The sequence below is a fragment of the Corapipo altera genome, unplaced genomic scaffold (assembly GCF_003945725.1).
Source record: "Corapipo altera isolate COAL_440 unplaced genomic scaffold, ASM394572v1 53, whole genome shotgun sequence".
NCBI classification, from domain to species: Eukaryota; Metazoa; Chordata; class Aves; order Passeriformes; family Pipridae; genus Corapipo; species Corapipo altera.
The window spans coordinates 9,477,545-9,501,152 of NW_020884900.1; the positions used below are offsets into that span (position 1 = coordinate 9,477,545).

General features: G+C 39.8%; 1 protein-coding gene and 1 long non-coding RNA gene across 2 annotated transcripts in view; one reads left to right on the forward strand and one right to left on the reverse strand.

Moving 5' to 3' along the window:
* Positions 1–8,289: 8,289 nt before the first annotated feature.
* Positions 8,290–17,328, reverse strand: PLAU (plasminogen activator, urokinase). The gene is made up of 11 exons (XM_027649382.1): positions 17,265–17,328; positions 15,643–15,740; positions 14,514–14,568; positions 14,236–14,340; positions 13,528–13,693; positions 13,107–13,192; positions 12,802–12,991; positions 12,051–12,205; positions 10,992–11,132; positions 10,263–10,411; positions 8,290–9,406 (listed from the first exon to the last, which is right to left on the reverse strand). The coding sequence occupies exons 2-11, from the start codon at positions 15,691–15,693 to the stop codon at positions 9,212–9,214; spliced, it is 1,293 nt and encodes a 430-aa protein (XP_027505183.1). The 5' UTR covers positions 15,694–15,740; positions 17,265–17,328; the 3' UTR covers positions 8,290–9,211.
* A 1,298-nt stretch (positions 17,329–18,626) lies between these two features.
* Positions 18,627–23,608, forward strand: part of LOC113950065 — a 47,546-nt gene continuing 42,564 nt past the window's right edge. The window contains exon 1 of the long non-coding RNA XR_003528653.1: positions 18,627–18,748. This is a non-coding gene — a long non-coding RNA (uncharacterized LOC113950065). The remainder of the gene's footprint in view (positions 18,749–23,608) is intronic.

The window sequence follows — 23,608 nt, forward strand, 5'->3', positions numbered from 1 at the left end:
TGATGCAGCTTCTGGAGGAAGCACGTTCGGAAGTTACTTGACAGTACTTTGCTTCCCTGCCTGAATGTGTCATATATGAAGACCCATGAAAAGTAAATTATAAACAAACTTTTGGCTATTACCTGAGTCTTCATTACCTTCAAAAAGCAGTTAAGGAGTGAGTTCCCCAAGAACTTGTAGAAACTTTGTGGGTGTTGTCTTGAAGTTAAAACTTTGAGCATCCAAAATCCAGAAGATGGAACCAGTTCAGAGCAAATTGCGCTGTGTTGTTCGAAGTCGGGTACAGCAAAGTCCTTGTCTCTGTGTGCTGCATGTAACGGAGGCGGTCTGGAGAAAACTGGCCGAGCCTTAGTGCCAGGAAGGTGCCGTGTTGCGATGCCTCCCCCAGTCTCTCTGCCCCAGGAGCAGTAACCCTCCGCAGCTCTCAGGCCAGAGCAACGAGCTGGCTCATAGACGCGGCCGCACGGCCTGCGGTTAGTGTTTCCATAATAATATAAAAATTAACATTTTCATGAGCGGGAATTACAGCTTCGCATCACTGCGGGTGCCTGGGGTGCCCCAGGGGGAAGGCAGCATCCCGGTATGGTTTGCATTCCAACACACCCGACGGAGCCGCCGCCGGCCGGAGCGCACAGGGAGATGCTCCCGGCAAACGCTCCGGAGCGGCTGCAGTTAGCGGGCACGTTTTAATGATCTAGGGCTTTAATGCGGCTCAGGGAGGATCACTGTCATCGCTCCCACTTAAAACAATTATAACTGGAACTCTTCGTAGGTAAGATTTAGTATTGCCGAGTCGGCTCCTATTCCGTGGGCCAGTTTACCTTTGCCTGTGCTATTTCAGCCGAACTCGGGCGTTGCAGGAGGAAAAAGGTTATGTGGTGTACTGTGCTTTTGCAGGTTCTCCTTAAACACTTTCCCCGCTGTTTCCATGCCTTCCGTGCCTTCCTGTGAGCGTGACATTACATAATTTGGTTTGTTTTGGGAGGTTTTTGTTGTTGTTTGGTTTTTGTTGTTTGGTTGGTTTGGTTTTTTTTCATGAAATAACTGGCTTTGTTGTGAAAAGGGATTCCCATAAGGGCAGCATTCTGGCCATCCTGCTGCTGGAAGGTGCGGTAGCATTGCCTGAAATCTAGATAGGTCAGGAAAAGGCAAGATTATGAATGTCAGTGAGGAATCACAGTCTTGTTTGGCAGGGTCACAGGCAGAAGTGCCGGGTTATAAACGTAAACGGCTGAGCATCTACTGTTTATCCCTTGCTCACCTTTTTATAAGCGCTGGGGGTGGAAGGGGAGCAAAGGTTGTGCTATAAATAAAAGCTCTTCAGCGTGATTTACGTGCCTGTGCATTGGCTGCGAGCGACTGCATCTCCTTTTCCGAGGCTGCTCCCCCATCTAGCGGTGGGTGAGAGGAGTGGAGCTGCCGGCGCCTCAGTGCCCCCCTTACAGGTTGCTGGCACATAATTTACACGTATATTTGAACAAAAACAAGTGCAGCCCATCAAAATTTGAGTGTATCAGGGCCAATCGATAAAAGACATATTTACTTTTTCTTCAGATGTTCATAAAATTTTTAATAGAGAAGACTGGCATTTAAGTCAGGGGAGCCACCTTGTCTGCTGGGAGCTTTGTAGGTATGAGATAGTTTTGTGTAAAACAAGAGATGAGGCTGGCCCAAACAAGTAGGACTAACTCTGGAAATAAAAATTCAATTGCTCTTGTAGATCATTCGGTAATAAAGGTGTCTTTGTCAGTGCTATATTTATGTTGTCCCTTTAAAACATTTTTCTCTAAAAGCTCACAAGTTCCCAAATTGATCTAATTACCCATATCTTTGATCTGAAGACTTTTAAATTTCTTTTCTGTTGCTGAATCTGTATAAAGCCTGTCTTGATGCATCTTTGTTTTCATAGCAAGATTCTGTAACTGAATACTAATAATTCTGTTTGGCAGTGGTTTTGTTAATAGGAAAAATGAGCTAATTGGCTCCTGTGCAATGATACCAAGAGCATGCTTGGGTTACTGATAACCTTTTAAGTAAAAAAACTCCTACAGAAATGCTCCTTGCCATTGGAATAGCCCACAGACTGTTTTAGTTGTAGTGTCCAGGCAAGTGTACTAGATCTTTTAGGATTAAGTTGGTGAAATACGTTATATATATCTATAAAAACTTCAGCCCTTGTCATGAATGCTTAGTAGGAAAAAGCATAGCAGAAAAGCTCCTGTATTTGTGAAGTCTGGAGCTTGTTACCAAAGTCTTTGTATCTGTAAAATTGTCAGTCGGGCAAAGATTATTAAACTAATGTAGTGAAAACTATAAAATTTCCTTATACTTGTATACTTAACTCTTTTCTTATCTAGACATGAAGTCTATCAGCATAAGTGCCAGCACAGGTGTGTATAACCTGGCCCTGTGGTCTCGTGTATTTTCATTGAGATTCTGTATCTAGTTCCAGAGAGGTTCTTTAAACATTGCTGCCTCCTGCCATTTTCAATGCTGTGATTAATAATAAATCTTTTTATTATTATTACAAGTTTGTCGATCTAAAAGACTGCTGACATCAATCACAGCCAGGTGACAAACCTTGTTTCTAAGCTTTGTAGTTGAAAGCATTCACAAGCTAACATCCCTGGGAGACTGAAATCCACTCTCTCTATCTCCTTCCACCATTTATCAACTTATATGTTTGACAGCTCTGTTGCCTCTGAACAGTCAGTATTGTTCCTGTCCATATGATTGTTTTCATGCTGTGTATTTTATGGCTAGAATGTGACTGTAAAAATAAAAATGGTTCCAAATTTTTTAGAGTAAAGCTAGTAGCTTATATAATTTTCCCCCTGAATGTTCTAAAAAGCCCTTTTAATGTAGTTTTAAGGTTGAGTCGAGTTGATCATCAGAAAACATTTCTGTAGCCTGGTTTCAGCTACAGAATGTAATAAATTTCTTTGATTTGTCTCCCCAGGTAATAAACAAAAGAACTCTTACTATTGTATGTATTCAAACAAGCCCATTGTAAATAGAGGATACAGTCGATATAAGACAGATGTGTCCTTAGATGGCAAAAGATTTAATATGAAAGATGAACTTAATTGCAGTTATTTTAGATGAAAATGGATTGTTCTGTTTATGTCTAGTTTGACATGAAATTAGCAATTGGTTGTTCTTATAGAGGATACATAAAAATGTGATGTCCAGATACACCTGATCCCAAATGCAAGGTGTCTAAGGGAAATGAAACACCCAAGCTTAGATTCGGTCTCTCCAGCAATCTTCTATAAAACTGAATACTTTATTTCTATTGTGCTCAGTCTTCATAGATTCAATGAGAATTTTACCCACATTTTTGAGGGATTCTTCCACCTCAATTTTCACCTCCCATACTCCACTTGACACTCAAAGCTAAACCAAACACCCAAGGCAAGGATGGTTAGGAAATATTCCGTGAAGAAGCAGAATTGCAAAATGACAGCTCAGATCCTTCCAGAAATCAAGCAGAATCTGTTAAGCACTTAAGGAGGTAAAACTGTCTTCCCACTTGAGTGCTGGCACTTGAATTCTGATGCTGATTTAAGTCAGATAGTTTCTTTCATTTTTCTGAAAGATTATCACTCGGAATAATTTCTGAGACAAATCAATTCAGTTTTGAATGGCAGCTACTTAAAGCCTCTTGCTGTCCTGCAAGGTTGACTCAGAGCAAAATTTGACTGAGATGGTCACGGGTACCTGTTCGAGGCAGTTCTTCATGTGGCTGCTATTAATAACATGTAAGTGTGTTTAAAAATAAAAAAGTTACCCAACCACAAAAATTTGCAATATGTCAGACTTTGCAGGTGCATTTGAAGATGAAGGAATTGGAACATCAGTGAAGATTTTTTTTGCCCTTGGTGCTGAAGTGCTGTAGTAATGCCAAGTACATGCTGTCATCTTCACGGAACAGCTGCAATTTCAACAGCTGTAGTGATGTTCTGATTTATGTCACTTGGTGGTGCTTTGTTTTAACTTAGGCTAAAGTTTTGTGCCACAAGGCAAGAAAATCTAGGGAAGAATTAAGCGGTAGGTAATTTTTAACTACTACCGTTGATGTTCTGAATTTACTGGACTTAGAACATCTGAGCTGTAACTAGCAGAAATAATTTGCTTCCTTTCTAATAAACATGAAACTGCCCGAGGATGTGTAAATGTCTTCATCTGGTTTTCTGGAATTATACTGTCACCAAACAGGCATCAGATCCTACAATGCATCAGTCAGTGACTGGCAAAGCCTGGTGTTTGCCTGTGATTTTCAGCTTCTTTCGTGATTGCCTCCTTATGATAATACTGTGCTTTGGAAGATTTTATCACACCCAGAGGCCTCTAGCTCAAACCATACTGAGGTAATTCATGCGTAGGATGCCAAGTCATAGCATTACATACAAACCACTTTCCAGTTACTTGGTAGAAAAATAACATTTCCACTATCCAATGGGGATAATAATTTTACTCTCTTGCCAGTTGCACATGTTATTCATTGCAATTATTTTGCCCAGTGGGACATGGAAGAAATTAATTTGATTCTAGTCCTTTCTGGAATACTATTTTGTTAAAAGTCACTGAAAGGGTTGCTCAAAACTCTTTATAGTTTTTCTTGTACCATTAAGAGGTTTGCCTTTAATTCTTAATTCAAAAATCCAGACTATTTTTTCTCATAGTACCCATTTCTTAAAGCCACTTTTTAAAAAGATGGGTAAATTGTGTAACACTATTTCTAAACTTCCCTGTAATGTCTGTACTTTCATGTAGTCATCTCAGTCACTGAGCACGTTCATTGATTTCATAATAAAACAGGGAACCTGAGATTAGATGATTTCCCAAAATATCTTCCAATTTCATTGGGAGAGCCCAAACCAGCTATTTTATCTCTGTTTGAATTGTTTAAAAAATTCCACTGGATGAGGTTCAACAATATCTAATGCCATTTACTGTTGTGCTTCACTACTCATACCAGTAGCGTAATTTCATAATATTTCACTTCACTTTCCCGTCCTACAAGCAGGTTTATTACTTTTCACTCCGTCTTCTGAAGTCACAGAGGACAGTTTGTTCCCTTCTCTGGTGCAGCCTTTTCCCCTTTGAAGAAAATGTCTCTTGTAGATTTTGCTTCTCTGGATAAAATAAACCAAATATTTTCAGTCTTTTCTCCTTGTCTGTTTTGAACCATTGGTTATTATTGTTGCGTTCTCCTCAAGAAGAATGACACTCAAAACAAGACACAGCTGAGTGTCTTCCTAGTTTTACAAACTGTGATCTGGTGTATATGTCAGTATATTTGCATTTTTTAAATCAAGACTGTTGGCTTAAATCCAGCCTGTTGTCTGCTATGCCTTCTGGATCTGTTTTAAGACTAGTCACCATTCATCTACTTCTGTGTGTTTGGTTATTCCTGTTTGTCTTTGTTAGCTTGTTCATCTTTTATAACTCTGGAGTGCTAAATTCCCTCTGAATGCAGTTTAGATGCTGGGATACTCACAGTCCTTTCCAGCCTCAAAGATCATTAGCGTATCCTACCAGACAGATGCAGCCTAAAGCTGAATGAATCAACTTGCTGGCTGCAGCCATAGAACAGGACCCAGGAACTGAGCATTCTGCTCATGTGTGCACATGTTCTCATGCTTGACTTGTGGGTCTACATCCCGTTTCACTGCTCGTGAAGTACATAGTACTTGTTCCTTCAACTTCATGCATTTCCATTACTCAAAGTTCCACTTCCTTCCCTTGCCAAAAGATTAAACAACACAACTCAAATTCTGCTCAGATCGCTCCTTTGTATACTGCATGAGATGTGATGGATTTGGAAAGGTTATGCCAGATGAAGTTTGAACCCAGATTTGTTCTTTAATGAATATGGTTTTTTTCCAAGTATGTCACTTACTTTTTTTTACTTCAGCTTGAGATGGATGTATCTGAAACTTGAAATCACAAGACTGATGAATGCAGAAAGGTTTGATTCTCTTTTCATAGATAAATTCTGTACTCATTTGCCCTAAAGCAAGAGCTGTGGTTAAGTGTCAGAAGTGAGCCAAAGGCTTGGTGATCAAATAGTCATACTGGTTTTTTAGTTCGCGTTTCAATATGCACAAATAAAATCTTCTCATGCATACAATTCCACGTGGAAGTGGTGCAGCATATGCAATAAATAGGTGACTATGTATCATGTTTCCCCAAACCTTAGTTTATTTAACACAGATTTTATTTTGAAGTGCTTTGAGTCACATTTTAGTTTCACTTCCATGAAGAAAGCTTCGGCTATATAAGGTCAAGTGGTTTGTCCATTCAGGATGCATCACTTCCTTCTAACAGCTGACAGATTAAATGAGCTTCCTATGCTTTGGACACATCAGATACTGCTTTATCCTCATTGCTTAATATCTTTCTTCTGTGGAAGTGTTGAAGATAAGTAGGAACAGCAGTTTAAGTTAGTTATGCTTTTAAGGCTTTCAAGAGCATGATCTCTCCACTTTGGCTGATGCCAACCTCTCAGCTGTTTCTAAATACTTCTATTCTACTCCTTTCTGTTGCCTGCCACATAGCTGAAATCAAGGAATTATATACTTAAGCAAGAGTAGCTTTATGACGTCAAAATTTGTATGGCATGTATGTTAGTAACCATTATCTAATATCTTCCAAAAACATCCTCTCTGTGGTATTTGTCTTGTGATGTTTGCCAAACTCCATGCACAGTTCTCTGGGCTGTTACTCTTCGTCTTCACCAGCACCTCAGCCTGGATCTACATCTGCTCACTCTCTGTAAGAGGGAAAGAAAATGTTTCCTGTGGATTCTGTTGCAGGAAGAGGAAGTTTTGCAAAACTGTGCTCTCATCTTCTGCCCTTCATTTTCCCAGGGTCTGATAATTAGCCAACCAGATGACTTTGTAACTCTGGGGCCAAAGTCATGCAGGGAACATTGAAAGAGAGTATATAAAGTTATATATATATATATATATACTCTACCAGGGCAGAGATGTATGTATACTGTGTGTTTAAAGACTTGATTTTTGTTGGGGCAGTTTATCCAACATAAATTAAAGAACAAATAATATTGCACACCCAAACAGCATCAAAATGTCCTCTGCTTTCAAGATTCTGTCTTTATTCATACTTTCTCCAGAGCTTCCTAGATTTTGAAGAGACATAAATACAAGTTTTGTTTATTACTCCTTTTTCATTCTTACTTATATTCATAATGATGGGAATAAGTTGAAATTGAAATTGTATTGACTTTATACACAGAAAAAGCCTAGAGAATCAATGGCAAATATGCTGCTCATTGCAATGAAAATCACATGCAATTGCCCTGAGGATATTTATATTCTCCACTTGTTGGAGATTTGTTGATTTTAGTACTTTGATAACTGTTTAAATGGAATACTGAGGTGAGAAAGTTGTAGCATGCTAAAGGACATGCTTAAAACATAGTGTATTTTTGTCTAAAACTTTATTATCATTGCTCACTTTGTGCCTGAAACATTCTCTGCCAACTCTGGTCAGGCTGTCCTGTTATTTGCTGTATAGAGAAGCAGAGGTGCCTTCCTCCTCTTCTTGCAGTCTCTCACAGGACATCTCCAACTCATTGCCTAGAAATGCAATTTTAACTAACTCCCTGCATAGACTTTAATCAGCAGTGCACAAGCAGCACACCTGTGCCAACTAACTCCACCACACACCGTGGTTACCTCTGCTAACACATTGCTGTTGGCAGCACACAACCAGAAGTTGTATTGCCCAACAATTCGCAATCCCACACTGTCAGTAATCATTTCGGGTTTCAGTGGTGCTCGGTGTCCCTGCCCAAGACTGGGGTGGCAGGGCCTTAGGCACAGTGCATTCACATGGCTCTCAACTCCCCCTCCCCCTGATAGCTCATACCCAGGCATTTAGTGGGAAAACAGAAGCACCATCACCCCTGCCTTATAGAAAGGGTATGGACTTAACAACAACAGAGCTGGAAATAGGGGAGATGGGACCTGCTCCAGTCTTGAGTCTCAAGGACAAGACTTCCTTAGGATTCTTATTCCTATCACTCCCTCACCAGTGTGCAAGACTCACGTACTCAGACTACAGTAAACTACAAGACATAGCATGCTTCTCACTAATACCCCTGTGCTTTTTGGAAAGACAATTTATCTTAAGTGTTCAAGCTTATTGATTATAAACTATTTGATACACATATGTTTTACCAAGGAACTTTAGTAATAAAGTAATAATGGCAGTTCTGAGTCATACCCTTCTCCTTTCAACAGAGGAAGAACAGACACATAAGAACAAGGTTTTTTTAATAAAATTGTACAATCCATAATACAAACAATAAGTTAAACACAGTAAAAATAATTAAATAAAGTGTGAGGTTCCAGCCCTCATACAAATAATGCAAATCTATAAAACAATTCAGATCTATAAAACAAAGACAAGTTTAAAAATAAAACCAAGCATAAGTTGGGGGGGAAGGACTAATTTCCATATAATATCAGTTAAATCAATGGAAATGAATTTCTCACTTTTTTCACCTGCAGCATTCAGTGAGTGCCAAGTCCTTAAACCTTTTCCTCATTACATATGTACATGTAGAGGTTACATAGCCACATGTTCCAAGGGACTCAGACACTTACAGATGTGACCTAGAAGTCCAGCAACTTTCCAATATGCCTTCTTACAGCACAGTTCTTAAGTGGAATACATTAAGACTTTGTAATACTGACACAGCTACTACATTTTTTTTTTCCACTTTTTGATGCAAAGTCTGATCACTCTCTCAATACTGGTCTTAACTGGTTAGGTTTGTAGCACTTGAGTCTTAGTATTATTCAGTATAACGAGGAGAGATTTTAGTCTCAGGTCATGTACAAAATGAATACTGAAGTTAAAACTGTACCAATATTTCCAGACCAAATGCTGGCTTATAAATGAAGTGGACAGATAACTTGTTATGCATAGTATCGTGCATGGGAATACTCATTTAAATGTTAAATATTTTAGCTTCCCACTGAGTGGTTTTCAGGTAATTCAGAGTAATAAGATAATATATCAACCATCTCTCTGCCTCATGCCTCAGGAACACTGATGTGAGTGGCAGACCACACAAGCATTTAAAATGAAAGCCTCTTATGACATTCAGGTCTTTACTGTCCTGGTGTCAGTACAGGCTGAATCTTGTTCATTTCACTCCAGTTGTAGAAAAAAGTCACTTTGGTTCAGGAAGAAAATTACTCTTGGCAAGCACCCCATTCATATTGGAGTCAATCCAGTTAAGGTATCGAGTTACTCTGGTGTAAACACCAGGCTTGTTTTTCTTTGCACAGCCATCTCCCCAGCTGACAATCCCATAAACCATCATCCTGCCATTGTGTTCACAGACCATGGGGCCACCGGAATCTCCCTGACAACAGAAAGAGAACATATTAGGCCATTTTCTGCAGATGGAGCCTTTATAAACAGAGAGAATGTGGTTATTGCTTTTCTAGAATTAAATACGGTAGTAAATACCCTCAGGCTAAAACTTTGATCTTTGAGAACACTGATTAGATGGGACAGAAGTTCTGGCATCTGTTGTCACTTGAACAGTCTCCATAGGTAAGGAGTTGTCTTGTTCCCCAAACCAGGATACAGAGAGAATAGTTACCTTACAAACAACCCTTCATCCTAAGTTTATAGTCACAGGCTGATGATCTAAGGCCAGAACCAGCATGCCCAATTCTTCACAGAATCAATTGTCTCCCCATCCATAAGGTACTTTGGAGGTACACTTGAGGACACTTGTTCTTTTTAGTGACTCCTCTGGCCACTCTGCCCCGTGAGGGTGCAGGGAAGTAAATCTAGTTTTGAGGAACCTGGGGGAGATCATTGTCCCCCTGTAATTTACCTCTTATCTCTTGCAAAGCTATAGTTAAAGTGCAAGCTGAGATTAGAACAGTTGCTGTATTCCTCTGATGCCTATCTATCAGCCTTTACTTGAATACACTGTAAATAAGGTAAATAAGGTCTTGAGGAAAAACAATTACTAAAATACTGTACTTCTTGCACTTCCAAAGGAAGGTGGAGGGAGGCAACACCTAACTCTAGGTTAAAACCTTATTTCATATATTTGGCCACACTACAGATCAACACGACTGGATACACTGAATTCCTGCTACATAAAGAGAGACTCTTGTGGCTAGTAAAATTACAAGACATCACCAGCTGAACCATATAGTGTACATGCATTTGGAATTCTTCAGAAGATAAACCAGTTTTACCTTGCATGCATCAGTCTGCCATGTGGGATCTCCAGCACAGACCATGTTGTCAGTAACTCTGATATTGTCATAGTATTCAGATTTGCATTTTCTCTGTGATATTAAGTTCACAGTGGCTGACATCAGTCTTTGAGCATAGAAGATGTCATCTGCAAACAAAAGAATATTTCACTATTTTCACCATCCAACACAAAAAAACTCCAAAAAACCCCCCCACAAAAAAAGGAAAACTCCCATATAACACACTTTCAGCACTTGAAATTAGCATAAGTATTCCAGTTCTGCATTGAGGTTCTTATTTCCAGCTTATGCAGTATTAGTTTCCTTTTATTGTTAAGATATTAAGTTTCAGAGAGAAGAACAAGTATTCCAAATGCAAAATATAGATTTTCCTTTTTAGAGAGAAAGTTTGATGGTTTTTGAAGGATATTCTGCACAAATGCAATCCTTTGCTAATACTCACATGGCTGTAATTTTTTTTCTATCCCTCACCACATCAGGAATGAAAAAAATTGTGGCTTATTCTGTATGGTTGATAAGTGTGAGAAGCATCATATAAGAAAATGCCATGGGCAACTAGAGAAGATGCCAGCAAAAATCATCTTAGAGAGATGCATATGGAGTACATAGAATAGAAACTTTTTTAATACTTCACAGACCATGGTGTGAAAGACATCAAGTTCCCACAGTGTGGAAGTACAACTTTGGAAAGGAAAATCATTCACTTACAAAAATCTTGTTTTCCATAGCCAGCTATTTCACAAGGGGTATTGTCTTGTAAGTAAAGGTTCCTCTCTGGCAGGCAGACTGTTCTGACATATTTGGATTCCACTGCACACTGTCCAGAAGTTGTTCTTATCCTTATCAAAGCTATGAAACAAGTCAGAGAAGATACAGTTAGACCTGTAAAGCAAGTTTTTCCCCCTCAAGTTCTCCAGCAATAAGAGTATTTGGAATAGTTGCAATTATATTTAAATTTTGGTTCCATATAGTTCCCCTCTTTACTTTTGGAATGACAGTGATTATTTGCTAACAAAATTAAATTTCCCAGCACTAAAATTGGCAAGTGTTCCAACTTGAACTTCCTTCCTGGAAGGATAGAGGCTGACAGCTCAGAGAAGAGAGACTTTTTCAAGTGTATCTTTAGATGTTTTAAAACCTCAACTTCCTGACTGCTACTTTAGCAGCAGCAGGAGGAACCTGGAAGGGGTGGTAGAGTTCTAAGCATCGAGTGCAAGAGTAGCAAGTCTGTTCTGTGCAAGTTGCAAAAACCCATCTCTGACTTTGTTGCTCTAGGAATAGTCTTGTGAAATCCAGAGACTTGTAAAAGTCAGGATTAATTCAGGATAACCTTCAGCTCATGTGGTGCCTGATATGGCATTCCCATACAACACGATGGAATCTACCATGCATGCATTTTTTTTGTCATTTGCTGTGCACAGTAGGATCTCTGTAGACACAGAATAAGATGATAGAAATCGAATGCTGCCAACAGTGCTTATGGAAAAGCCATGTCTTGCACAGGTCCAGGGATAAGACAGGCTTATAGTTGACTGTCTGCCGGGTAATACATCTGATATGTGCCACAAACCAAATTTATGCAAGTGGAAAAACCTGTGCACAGGCCTAGTTTTCAGGCTATTCCTGTTCCCTTCATCTAGAAATGCCTAGTTCCTGTTCCCTTTCACCTCATCTCTGGTTCTACTTCTTTTAGAAGATGTATGCCACAATTACATAGCCTTCATCTATGCTCGAAGTTTTAAAGGCTCACATTAAGACGACACTTACCGATATCATTCTCATTGCCACCTGTGTCATCTGTAAAATCAGGATGAGAGATGATGTCATCAACCATGAATACTTGTTCCTTATCATCAGTAGCATTCAATATGGACTTTCCAAGGTAGACTTTATAGACAGATTTGTTTAGCTGTCTTCTTGACCTGAGAGAGTAAAGAGATTGCTGAAGAGTACTGATTTCTGAAAGTGAGGTCAACAGTTCAGATCCACTCCCACTTCTGTTTCGTGTTTACTTTGATGTTAAGAAAAAACAAAATTTAGTCAGCTTTGAAAGTTTATCCAATACTCTAAAGGAAAGCATTCTGATTTTCCATTTGAAGAGATTAATTTAGGTGTTCAGACATTTTGAAATGCACACCTATCTAGTTGCTACTAGTGCAAGGTGTTAGCATTAAGAATCCTCCGAAGGACGCCAAAAGGATCAGCTTTCCACAGGAAAACCGACAAAAAATCCCCATAGATGTATTGTTCATACAGCTCATAACCATCAGTACAATTACTGAGTTTTGGGAACAGCTAAGGTAAAAATGAAACCCTGGCTCCAGTACAGGCCAAGTTGTTTAAATGGCATCATCCACCAAACACTTCACATCTTGTTAGCTCATTCTGCTGGATGTGGGCTCCCAGAGGCTTAATATTTCTGGCCGCTCTTCTTGTTTTGTTCAATCAACAGAACGTTCTTACTGTGGTACATTTGGAAGGGTTGCTCAGTGAGCAGCACACGGGACTGTAAACTTACGGAGTGTGAAAGCAGTGTGCTGCCGTCAGCACCCAGCAGGGGTCGATGAGGCTGCCACCGCACAGGAAGTGGTCCGTGCCCCTTATGTTTTGGAAGATACCAGCTATCCAAGGCTGAGACTCAACCTCTGCCTGCCTTCCACCAACAATCTTGAAGTTCTTGCTCATGCTTCTTTGACCACACGAAGGCCCTGGGAAAGGACAAATTTTGTTCAGATGTTCTTACAACTAAACATCAACCTTGTACTATTAAAAATAAAAAAAAAAATAAAAAACCACAGATGTCTTGAAACTGATGTTACTTACCACATTTCTTTATGTTGCAGGATATTTCTTTAATGGCACGTCCCTTTTTGGTGTAACACCAGGGCTGGTTCCTCCCATTTGGGTTTCTAAAAGACAAAGAAAGTGTTCTTTTCATAAAAACAGTTTTTAAAAATGATAATATCTTAATATGAAGTGTTCTGAAAAAAACCAAGTGTTTTGTCACAAGATACGCCAGAGAAAATAATTCTCAACTGACTATTACTCTTATATACTGTAAATTTTGCAGTACAATCAGCTGCAGTGAAGAACTCTACAGACACTTCAGAGAGTCACATTCCAAATATTTTTAGTCAAAAATCATTTCTGTAATATTTTATTTTTTTTTAAACCTGTTCCTCACTGAGCACCTCTAGGGCTGCGACAATAGAGGTCATCCCAGTGAGAGTGATGCTTTTCATACCTGCAGTAGCTGTGTTTGCCCAGTCCAAGCTGCAAAGCATTCTCCAAGTAAGCATTGTAAAGACCCCTCCTGAATAGTGAGGGCGAGTTCCATGGCAGACATTCATCTTCTGTTGCCATCCCTCTGTAGTCCTCCCCATTTTGAGTATAGCATATGCTATCAGTGTCTGAGAAAAGAAATATTTTATTAGCAGCATGTTCTTGTTTATAACTGTTCTGTGACAGGCATGGATAAAGCCTTTTAATGAGGAAGAAGTTCTTGAAATATAACCAAAAACAGATGATGCAAAATCTAGACTGATTATATATCTTTTTATTACATTTGTCCTGTGTGAATTTGAGCGTCAAGTATCTCACATTTTAAAGCATGGATATTAATTCTTTAATAGTTTCAGTGAATTTCACAATACAATCGATTCTGCTTCTGAAGACTCACAAACAAGTTCACTTTTTTCACCACAAACTAAAAAGAAAGGTTGAGGTAAGCAACCTTATTGAAGAGGCAGACAAAAACCAGGAGATCCTGACTAAATGTTGCACCAACATTTAGTTGTCTCTCCTCACTTATTCTGTTAGCGTAAAGTGCTAAAGACTATCCAGCCCCATTTATGGGTAGCACTTTCACTTGGCATTTCATTTTAATTATTTGACTATCTTTTTAGACCTTTTCAATCAATTTAGCTGGCATTAAGGAAGATAGATACTCTACCTAGTTCGCAGTGAATCCCAGTGTATCCTTCTGGGCATATGCAACGACTAATTCCACTGAAGAGGTAATAGGTAATGCAAGTTCCTCCATTCAAACAAGAGCATTCTGTAAGTAAAAAACATTGCTAATTATAGACAAAACATTTGAATAATGAGGTGAAATGTAATTGCAAACTAGTTTTAGGTGTTTAAGTGTCATTAAGAGCCCTCCTTCTTGTATGTAGATATAATTGCAGGATAATAAGTTTTTAGGTTCCAGTAGAACAAGCAGATACTTACCCTTGTGATCCGATCTGCGTTTGTATAGCATGTTGTAGTACTTCCAGCTATAACCCTAAGGGAAAAGAAAGAAAGGCTTTTAAGGAAGCAGTTTATTTTATGTGGTGTGATTACCTTTTATGGGCCCAAGCTCTGTTCCCTACTGCACAGCTTCAACAGTTTAGGTTTTTTGCATGTAGTTACCAGCTGAACCTGCTCTGCAGAATCTGGATATGAATGAAGAGCGGAACTGTACTTGAGCAAAGCAGAATAGGGAAGGAAAAAAGAAAATCCCACATCATGCAAACAAACCCTCAGAAAAGCCCCTCCAAGTTGGTCCACTGCATCAAGGAAACATTGCAATTATTTATGTATTTAATGGTCAGTGTCCCTAAAATAGGGAAGGAAGCTTCTCCCCCTCCACCAAGCACTGCAAAGGTACAACATTCACCAGCTGCCTCTGTCATTTTAGTGACCTTGGTGCTTCACATTTGGGCCATAGAATAAAAGACAGTAGATTTATACAACAATAGATTCTTGCTCTGTCCTTCAAGGCTCTGCCTCTGCTTTGCAGTCTGGATATTTCTCTCTCCATGAAATTAAATAAGATTAGGTTTTTACTATATTTCTTCCAGAGGTCAAGCGGGCTTGCTTGAGCTAAAACAAGTAATGATAACAATATAGTTCCATAATGTTGGTGAATGGCTTTGCTAATAGGCACCAACTGTCATACAAAGTGGATAGTCAAAAATACTCAAATTACTATCTACTATTCCTTTTTTAGCATCACACTTTCAAGTAGGGGAGGGGAAAATTTAGCTAAGACCCAATATCCACCTCCAGAAAAGACCAGCAAGATCTTGGTGCTTGGTGTCCATATCTAAATTGCTTTAAGAGAAAAATTGAAAAGCTAGATTTCTTGATTATTTAATGCCTTCACTATCTGAATGATGGAACAGAATCGGGAGAAAAACCAAAGAACTCGAAACAGGTTTCTTTGAGGTATATGCACAGCAGGTATATATGTGCATGCAAAGGCAGTGAAATAGAATTCAAGGCAAAAGCCTGCTACAGTGTCCAAAGCAGAAAGTGTAGTGAAACCCAGAAGTGGTTCCAAGCAAACCAACCCACCATTTATTTCAAAACTTACAGAATCTAGTCCCGTGACAAGGGCTACTATGAGAAAGATGAGTAACTTCATGTTGTTAACTTCTCACTTTGTGCCTCTTCTATCTGTATTATTTGATTCTGAAAATAAAAGAGGAACTTCATGTCATGCTATAGCTTACAGTGTCAGCTTTCTTGCTTCTGTTGTCCTCGGTTGGTTTCATAATAAGTCACAACACAATGAAGACTTAAGCATTAACTTGCTGTGGAATATCTACTTATTATCTCCACATATTAAATTAGAGATTATCGTTTGAAGCTTTTTGCTTGTACACTCAGCAATACAACTGATTAATGAAGCAGGGAAAGGGAAATTAGAAAAATCCATACTCAGTTTTTGCAGTGTGGACTAAAAGTTGGAAATTGGTAGATTTATTTAGCTGCTATCCAGCTGTTTGTATGTATTTAATTGATCATTACTACCTTACAACAAAAGCACTGGACATCTAACTTCAGGGAATGAATGGGAAAACTCCTTTTTTCAGTACCTCTGTAGTTACTCACTGCATCTTGTTGATATTTAAGCCTGGCCACCTCACTGAGTGCCTCTCACCACTGCAAACTCCTGAAAGTCTGCTTGTGATGTTACCTCACTTATTTATAGTATTAGAGGCTTACAACACGTTCTGTCTTGATTTCCTATACGCAGCTGGCTCTTGTAGCCAAGCATTATAGCAATCATACCAAGAGGGACTGGTAAATAATTACCTTGTAACAACAATGGGGAGTACAGTCAAATAGCAATATATCTTTTTCTCTTTTTTGAATTGCAATGCAAGTCATGGGATGATTTTTTAAAAAGCATCCTCAGTTCTAGAAAACTGTGAAACTTTAAAAGATTCCATGGGAATCTTAGCTATATTTACATTGGCAAGCACTGCAATAGAAGAGGATGTACAGAACTAAGTTGGTGCTGAAGACTTGCTCCACACTGTACCTGCTTCAGAGGTTTCTATATGGGACTAATTCTATTTGGTCCTGCAGACTGAGTGCCTGCTAATACGTTGATTGTACCTTCCAGTTTGGTTTTTCTGGGGAGAAATGGAGCGCAAGTACTCTAAAGCTCATTAGGGCACACGCTAAAGTTCACACACCCTGTGGTGTGAACCAAAACATAGGGAATAGAGCTCACTGGATTCATTTGGAAAATAAACATGAAAATCAAAGTGCTAATGTAGACACACCCTTTGCTTGTAAGCAGGTTTCATAATGCAAGAAGCTAAATCATGCCTCAGGTACTTGGCTGTGCATGCTTTTCAGATTCAGATGTGATTTCAGCAGATATATTTTCCCCTAAACATACTTAAGATAATTATTTTTAGCATTTTAGGCAGCAAGTAACTTATCATTTGTTACCATAATCAGTTTCTCAGGCCCAACCTGCATATCACAAATAGCAGTACTGCTGATTCCTCGTCAAAATTCTGACATACTGCAGCACGTAGAACTGACCTTCCCCGCTGCTGCAGTACGGCATCACATCAGATTATTATTTTTTTTTTTTTTTTGTAATTTAATTTAAAGAGCGGTTTCATTCTGTTCGACTCTTACACCCGGCACTTCTGCCCTTCGGTGATAATCGGGTTTTAAAAGCGTGGCACTTACCGGCGGCGGAGCCCGGGGAGCGGCGGTGCCGGTGGGTGCCCCCGGCGGAGCTGCAGCAGCGGCTGTGGGAGCGCAGCGGAGCGGGCTCTATAAAGGGCCGGGCCGGGCCCGCCCCCGCTGCGGCCGCTCTGGGGCGGGTCCGCACCGCCCCATCTCCCGGGAGTGAGCCGACGGCGCGGCCCTTACCTCTCTGCAGACAAAAGCTGCTGGAGTGACTCAAGGGGGAAATTTTTAATACTGCTTTTTAGTTTCGGGGGAAGGGGGTACGGTCAGGGAGGGCAGAATTGTTCAGAGCAAGATTTCTGGAAGGAGCTCCTTGGCTTCCCCGCGGCAGCCAGAAATGCCTTAGAGGCATTTATAAAACCAAAAGAGAAATATGAGAGCTATGAGAAACATGAGAAACATGCCCAGAGACATGACATAGAATGATAACGTTTATGTATATACATTAGTGATAAACATAGAATGTCAATAAGGATGCCTAGAGATACAAGAAAATGCGATGTATTTTATTCATATGGTGCTACCCATAATGAGAGAAGCACAAGTGATTAATTAATTAATAGAGGACTACATTCTTTCAGGTGTGGGTTAAACACAGCCCGCTGGGAGGGAGTATTGGGCCAGAATGCGTGCTTGAAGCACTGGGTGTGTTTTCGGAGAGCTGTCTCCAGCAGAAACGCAGAACAATGGGGCGAACAGGGAGCATTCGTCATGCCAGCTGCGATCTATTAGGACACGGGGCTCACAGCAGGTGCTAAACTAATGTTCTCCAAAGTTACTTACAGCTCTCTTGCCTGTAGCAATCTGCTGCTCGTGAGAAACTGGTCACGGTTTTCTTATGACTTCTGTCTTCCAAAGAAGCATTCAAAGCATGTTCATTTCATAAGATGAGGATGGAGATACAAACTAGCAGATGTCTATCTAAGAAGGGATAGTCTTTCCTGGCCCAGTCAAATGTGATTTTTTCACATTATACTGCAATGTTATAGCAATGCAGTGAATAACAGCAAACCAGTACATAATATTTGTGGGTATATGCATGGAGTTTACCTTCAGGTAGTTCAGGTGACTAAACTGAGGTAGGTCTCCATAGGCTTTGTAGCTGATGAAGTGCAGTTTCTTCAGAGGTCAGGTCAGAGCAGGAGTTGACCTGAACTTCCCTCAAGAAAAATGTTTTCATAACTGGACAATTCAGGGCTTAGGGAGACCACCCTTCTATGTTTGACATGTAATGACTGGTATGAGGATGGCTCAGCTTTCTTTTTCCCTCCCGGCCTTCTATTTGTGTCAGGTCTGGGGTATAACCATGCCTTTATCTGGGTACTGTCTGCTTACATTCTCTATTCCTTTCTGTTAAGATCTTCAGGCTCACATCAGAACAGAGCTCATGTTTGCTGAAAGCACGCTGGGTTCACTTCACTGACTGGCAGGAACTGAGTTAAGAGAAACAGTTGAAGCTGGAAGTCCAAAAGTGAACATAGGTAAGGAATAATTTCAAGAGAGTAATTCTTCTCTCATTCTGTGGTGGCTTAATATATCAACATCACAAGCAATTAAATCCTCTAAGAAACAGGGTAGAAAATACGAAGGTAGAATCCCCATGGCACTCTTCACTTCAGAAGAGTGGTTATTGAGTAAACTTATCCTGGGGAATCAATTCCAGAGAGGGAGGAATAATCCAGATTTTAAAAATGGTCTGTAACCTTTAATCAATTAATTTTAGTACACCAACCTTACACATAATAAATGAAGAAATGGGTCATGGTTTGATTCAGCAGGAAAAACAGAGAAGGGACAAGATGCAGGAAGAAGAGGGCTCCCCAGGCCTGGACAGCACCTCTCCTTTTTCCTCCTTACTCCCAAGGAAGAGGTGCTAGGCCTTGATGCCTTCCTCAAACTCTCCTTCTGGAAGAAAAGTCAACTCTAGAGCAACCAGCTTTCCTCTCACATTTGTTGTTCCCTGGGAAGTGCTGTAGAATTGTGAGCATTTATCTTCTCACTGAACCTTTGACCAAGCTGTGTAGGTATCTCCTGTTCCTCATTTTCCCCCTAAAACCTGAAGGTTCATACTTGTTTCCCAGGACCAACAGCCAAAACCTTTTGCTGTTTTCACTCTGACACAAGGTACAGCAAGGTTCAAAACTCCCTTTTTCTACCGTTTGTCATGTACTTAAGTTTTACTGAAATACCCTATTACTTAAATATATCTAGAAGGCCACCAGGAGAAGTGACTTGGGCTGTGGTGTCACTTTGTTTCAATCAGACTGGTGACAGTTACTGATCAGAAATTCTCTCATGTTTGCAGTGCCAGTTTAGTGCCATCGAATTCCTTTGCTCTGAATATTTGCACCTGGATAGGTGAATGAATTATAGTTGAATGACTGAACTGAAACTGTGGTTTAGTAGAGAGATATCCAAGCTGGCAGCAAACGAGTTTGTTTTGGTATTCCAAGTAATCTCACAGCAAACAAGACTGCATGATCTCTATGAGCATTAAGTGACTTAAGGAAGCAGAAATGCATTAGATGACTTCCAGTTCCTGAGTTCACTGAGCTGGCTGATGGCTAGCACAAGATCTAAAGTGAGGTTTTGGGTGAAAGAAACCCTTGGACCCTTGTTACGTGCCCTGTCTTAAGGCAGAGACTTTGGAAAATCTGTAGCTGGCATTTCTGCCATGACCTCCATCTGACCTCAAAGCTGGACCTGCCTGCACAGATAGGAAATGCTCAGATCCAAGAAGTGAGAGGGATGAAACAGGACTGGTTCTGCTACCAAGGGACTTTTGGTAGCTTCAGGGTCAGCATTTGTTCACTACTGCATGTGTCAAGGGTTTAGAAGGGCCCTGTTACAAGCCATGTTATCTCTCCAGAATAGGATTGTGACAGGACAGAGGAAAATCTGGTCTTTATAATGCAAAATCAAAGTGTTCTTTGAAGAACAGTGAATAAAATGAAATGTCTGGTGCAAGACTCTCAGTGGAACTTCTTTGCCCAGTAGATACTGATTAATGACTAGCCATGGGTCTCAAGAGAGAAACTCTTGTACAGACTCATGAACAAGTTTTGTATTTTGAAAGCCACTTTGTGCTTCCCAGTGTTTATTTCCTTTTCCTTATATGTGTCTGTGGTTTCATCACCTTGGTCTCTTACCAGAATTTGGTGGAGGTGTAGGCAAGAAGGAAGGAAAAAGACTTGTGAAGAAAAGAGGTGGTCCAGGAAGTGGTACAGGTGACCTTGTAGAAGACACTTTACCTGCTCAGTAGGAGCACAGCTTCTAAATGAGAAAACATTACTCACAAAATCTCAAGTGTATTATGTAGTCAGGGCTGTTAACAATAGGGGTTTATGTATTTCTCTTTTCTGCACCTGGATTGTAGCACAGAGTAAAGAAAATGTATACAACTATAATGAGCTGCTCACGTGATTCCAGCCTGTGAACTCCCTGCAGTCATACAGCACTTCTCCAAAACAGAGGCCAGATGCAGTGGCTCCCATCCTGCAGAGCAAGTAGGATCAGATCCACAGTCAGGCAGTTCTTGGGTTACTGTGATTCTTTGTTTCAGTTTTCAGTTCCCAATAAAAATCATGCTGATTCTTTTAATTTATAGCTGAAGTAACTTGAATGTTTCAGACTAATCGGCCTGCCTGACCTAGCAAATTTAAAAAAGAAAACATTCCATTCCAACTAGATGATGACACTGACCCTCTTAAAGAAATACAGGGGTTTTATCATATGGTGGTGCACTGAAAGAGATTGTGAGGTTTGCATTGTTCTGCAGAAGTTGCTAGGCTGAAAGTATTATTAGTTACAATGTTCACTTTCACAGCTGATGATAAAATATTAAAACTAAAGAGAAATACCATCCACCACACATTGACTCTGGTGGTCCATCAGTAAACCCCAAAAGACTAGAACTCACAGAGAGTTAAATAACACTATAAATATTAGTAACAAGAACTGCTACAGAAAGGCTGTTCTATAAGGAAAAGTATCCCTTACTGTGGTACCCTGATATTCCATATTGATTTTCTCAGTCACAGACGTTCATTAGCCTAATAGGAATTTCCACATGCTTAAAATTGCAACCATTCTTGGAAATCTACCCTAAATCGGAGATCCTGGCTCTGTGAGCAGGCACTTGTGCAAGGTCCTACTAAAAGCAGTGGGTTACAGTGCAGGGGCACTGTACATGGCACTCGCAGAGTCTGAGCTCAGGTATGCCTGAGGCTTTGCATTGCCTTAAGTCTGGTGGTTGTTCTGGTTTGTATCAAGTATAAGTAACATCACAATTAGTCCTTTGACAAGTAAAATGTCTGTTTTGCCGACATGGCTTACCATGAAGTAGAATAATCATTTGCAAGTCCTCTCTACTTACATTAAGAATGGAGAAGTCTAAATTTACATATGAGCAGTTATGTGTGCTTAAGCCTCTGTCATCTCACATAAAAGACGGGTTAAGCCACACATTCAGTATTTGGTTAGTGATTAACAATACAAAAGCTAAGAAAACAGCTAGAAGTCATGCCAAAAGATTGACATGACTTGTCATGTACATAATGATAATAGCTTCTTGTCGTTTGATTTATTTTAAGTAGCCCCAACTGGGACAGAATTTCAAGAATATTTACAATTGCTCTGTGTATTGGAATGCAGCTTCAAAATCAAACGGTGTTGGTTTACAGTTAATTTTGGATTATAGCAGAAAAGATTTTAAGGCAGTCAGAAAATGTGTTACAAGTTTGAGGATAATTTTCCAGTATAAAGTTGTTTTAGATTATTCTATCTTTATCTTGAAAAACATGGTTACTTTTACAATAAAACATTTTGTATTCTCTCTCCGATGTTAGCCAAGTTCCATTTTTTAATCAATTTATTCTAGCTCTTCAGATAATAACAGGAATGACTGAATAAACCATTAGATTTTGAAATGTAAACAAAAAGATTTCAAATGTTACATTATCACCATTCGTAAACTTAAAAATATAAAGCTTGCTCTTTAATCTTATTCTCTCAAATTACAGTTTGTATGAGTCCCAGGAATTTCCAGAGTAGCTGATTTTAAGTTGGATGTGATTCATAAAAATTCTTCTACTTTAATGACTCTTGATTACTTGTCAGTTGTTTGTGGTTGGAATCTGAAGTAAATGGTGATCTCATTTCCTTTAGGTATAATTCAGCTGCTCAGGTTTCTTTATTTAAAATTTTGTTCCTTTTCCTTGCTGCCTACTGCTTTTCCTCTTATGTGTGTTATCTCTGCGGGTAGAAGTAGCAGTGTGTTATCTGTTGAGAGCCACCGGACTCCCTCGGATGCTTGTTGGCACCGCTCCTTGCTTTGCAAGCAGCAGGAGTAGCCGGTGTTTATCTCTGAACTAAGCCAGTGTCACCTTGAGTGCCTGTGAAATCCCCGCTCACTGGGCCCGTTCCGTTCACTCACAGAGAGCAGCTACTTGACAAGTGTTCTTTTTTCATTTACAATGCTTTGTTGTTTCAGTGAGCTGTCCGGATACGGATATTTTTTTTGAACCGCAATGATCACATCTGAGGATTTCTTCATCGGCTTGATGTGCACCTGCTTGTAAACTATGCTTCAGTTTTTAGTATGCTTTTAAACTCTGCTATCTCATTTAGCATTCACTGGTTATGAAAATCAGCAATCTCTCTGACATTTGTTCAAATTGCCCAGTTGAGACAGCTAATATCTAAAGCAAAAATTAGTCTGAGCTACAGATCTTGCATCCAGATCCTAAATAGTTGAAAATTATGTTTGTGTTTAGATGTAGGCCTATCTTTAGTTGAAACTAAAGTGCTGCTAGCACTGGGAAAACACAGAAAAGAAGACTTCTGAGTAAAGTGAGAAGGCAGAAAGCAAATACGGGTTCTTTTAGGGATTAAGTTGTGCTTCATTTGGTGATCTTAAATCCTGAAGTAGGATATTTTTCAAGGGAATCCTTTGTCTACCTACCATTTACTGGTCTGGAATAGCACATTGAAATCTAACACTGGAAATGTACAGAAACAGCTGATCTGGACTATTATTTCTGCAGTGCGTCAGTCAATCAGATTCACATTCCACGGGAAAACCAACAAACTGAAAGTGTGCCAGTTGGCATACTTGTGGAGAAAAAAGATTTGCTAAAATCTGGGAGGAAAAAGCAAATGTTGAGGGTTGAGTTCTGCAAGCTATCCCAGCGATGGCATGCCCAAGGAAGCAGCACACCCTAAATCCCCTGTGCAATACAGCCCAGGCAAGAAAATTGGCACTGTTCATCTCTGTGAAAGGTTGCCTGCAAAGATCATTTAGGGTTCTACGTCCTCCTCCTCTGTCTTTGGCTTTCCTACTC

Coding starts and splice junctions, on each gene's coding strand:
- PLAU (XM_027649382.1), bottom strand. CDS start 15,693: ATGAAGTTACTCATCTTTCTCATAGTAGCCCTTGTCACGGGACTAGAT. Junction 14,569..15,642: donor TTGTCACGGGACTAGATTCT/GTAAGTTTTGAA, acceptor CTTTTCCCTTAG/GGTTATAGCTGGAAGTACTA. Junction 11,133..12,050: donor TGGCAATGAGAATGATATCG/GTAAGTGTCGTC, acceptor CTTGTTTCATAG/CTTTGATAAGGATAAGAACA.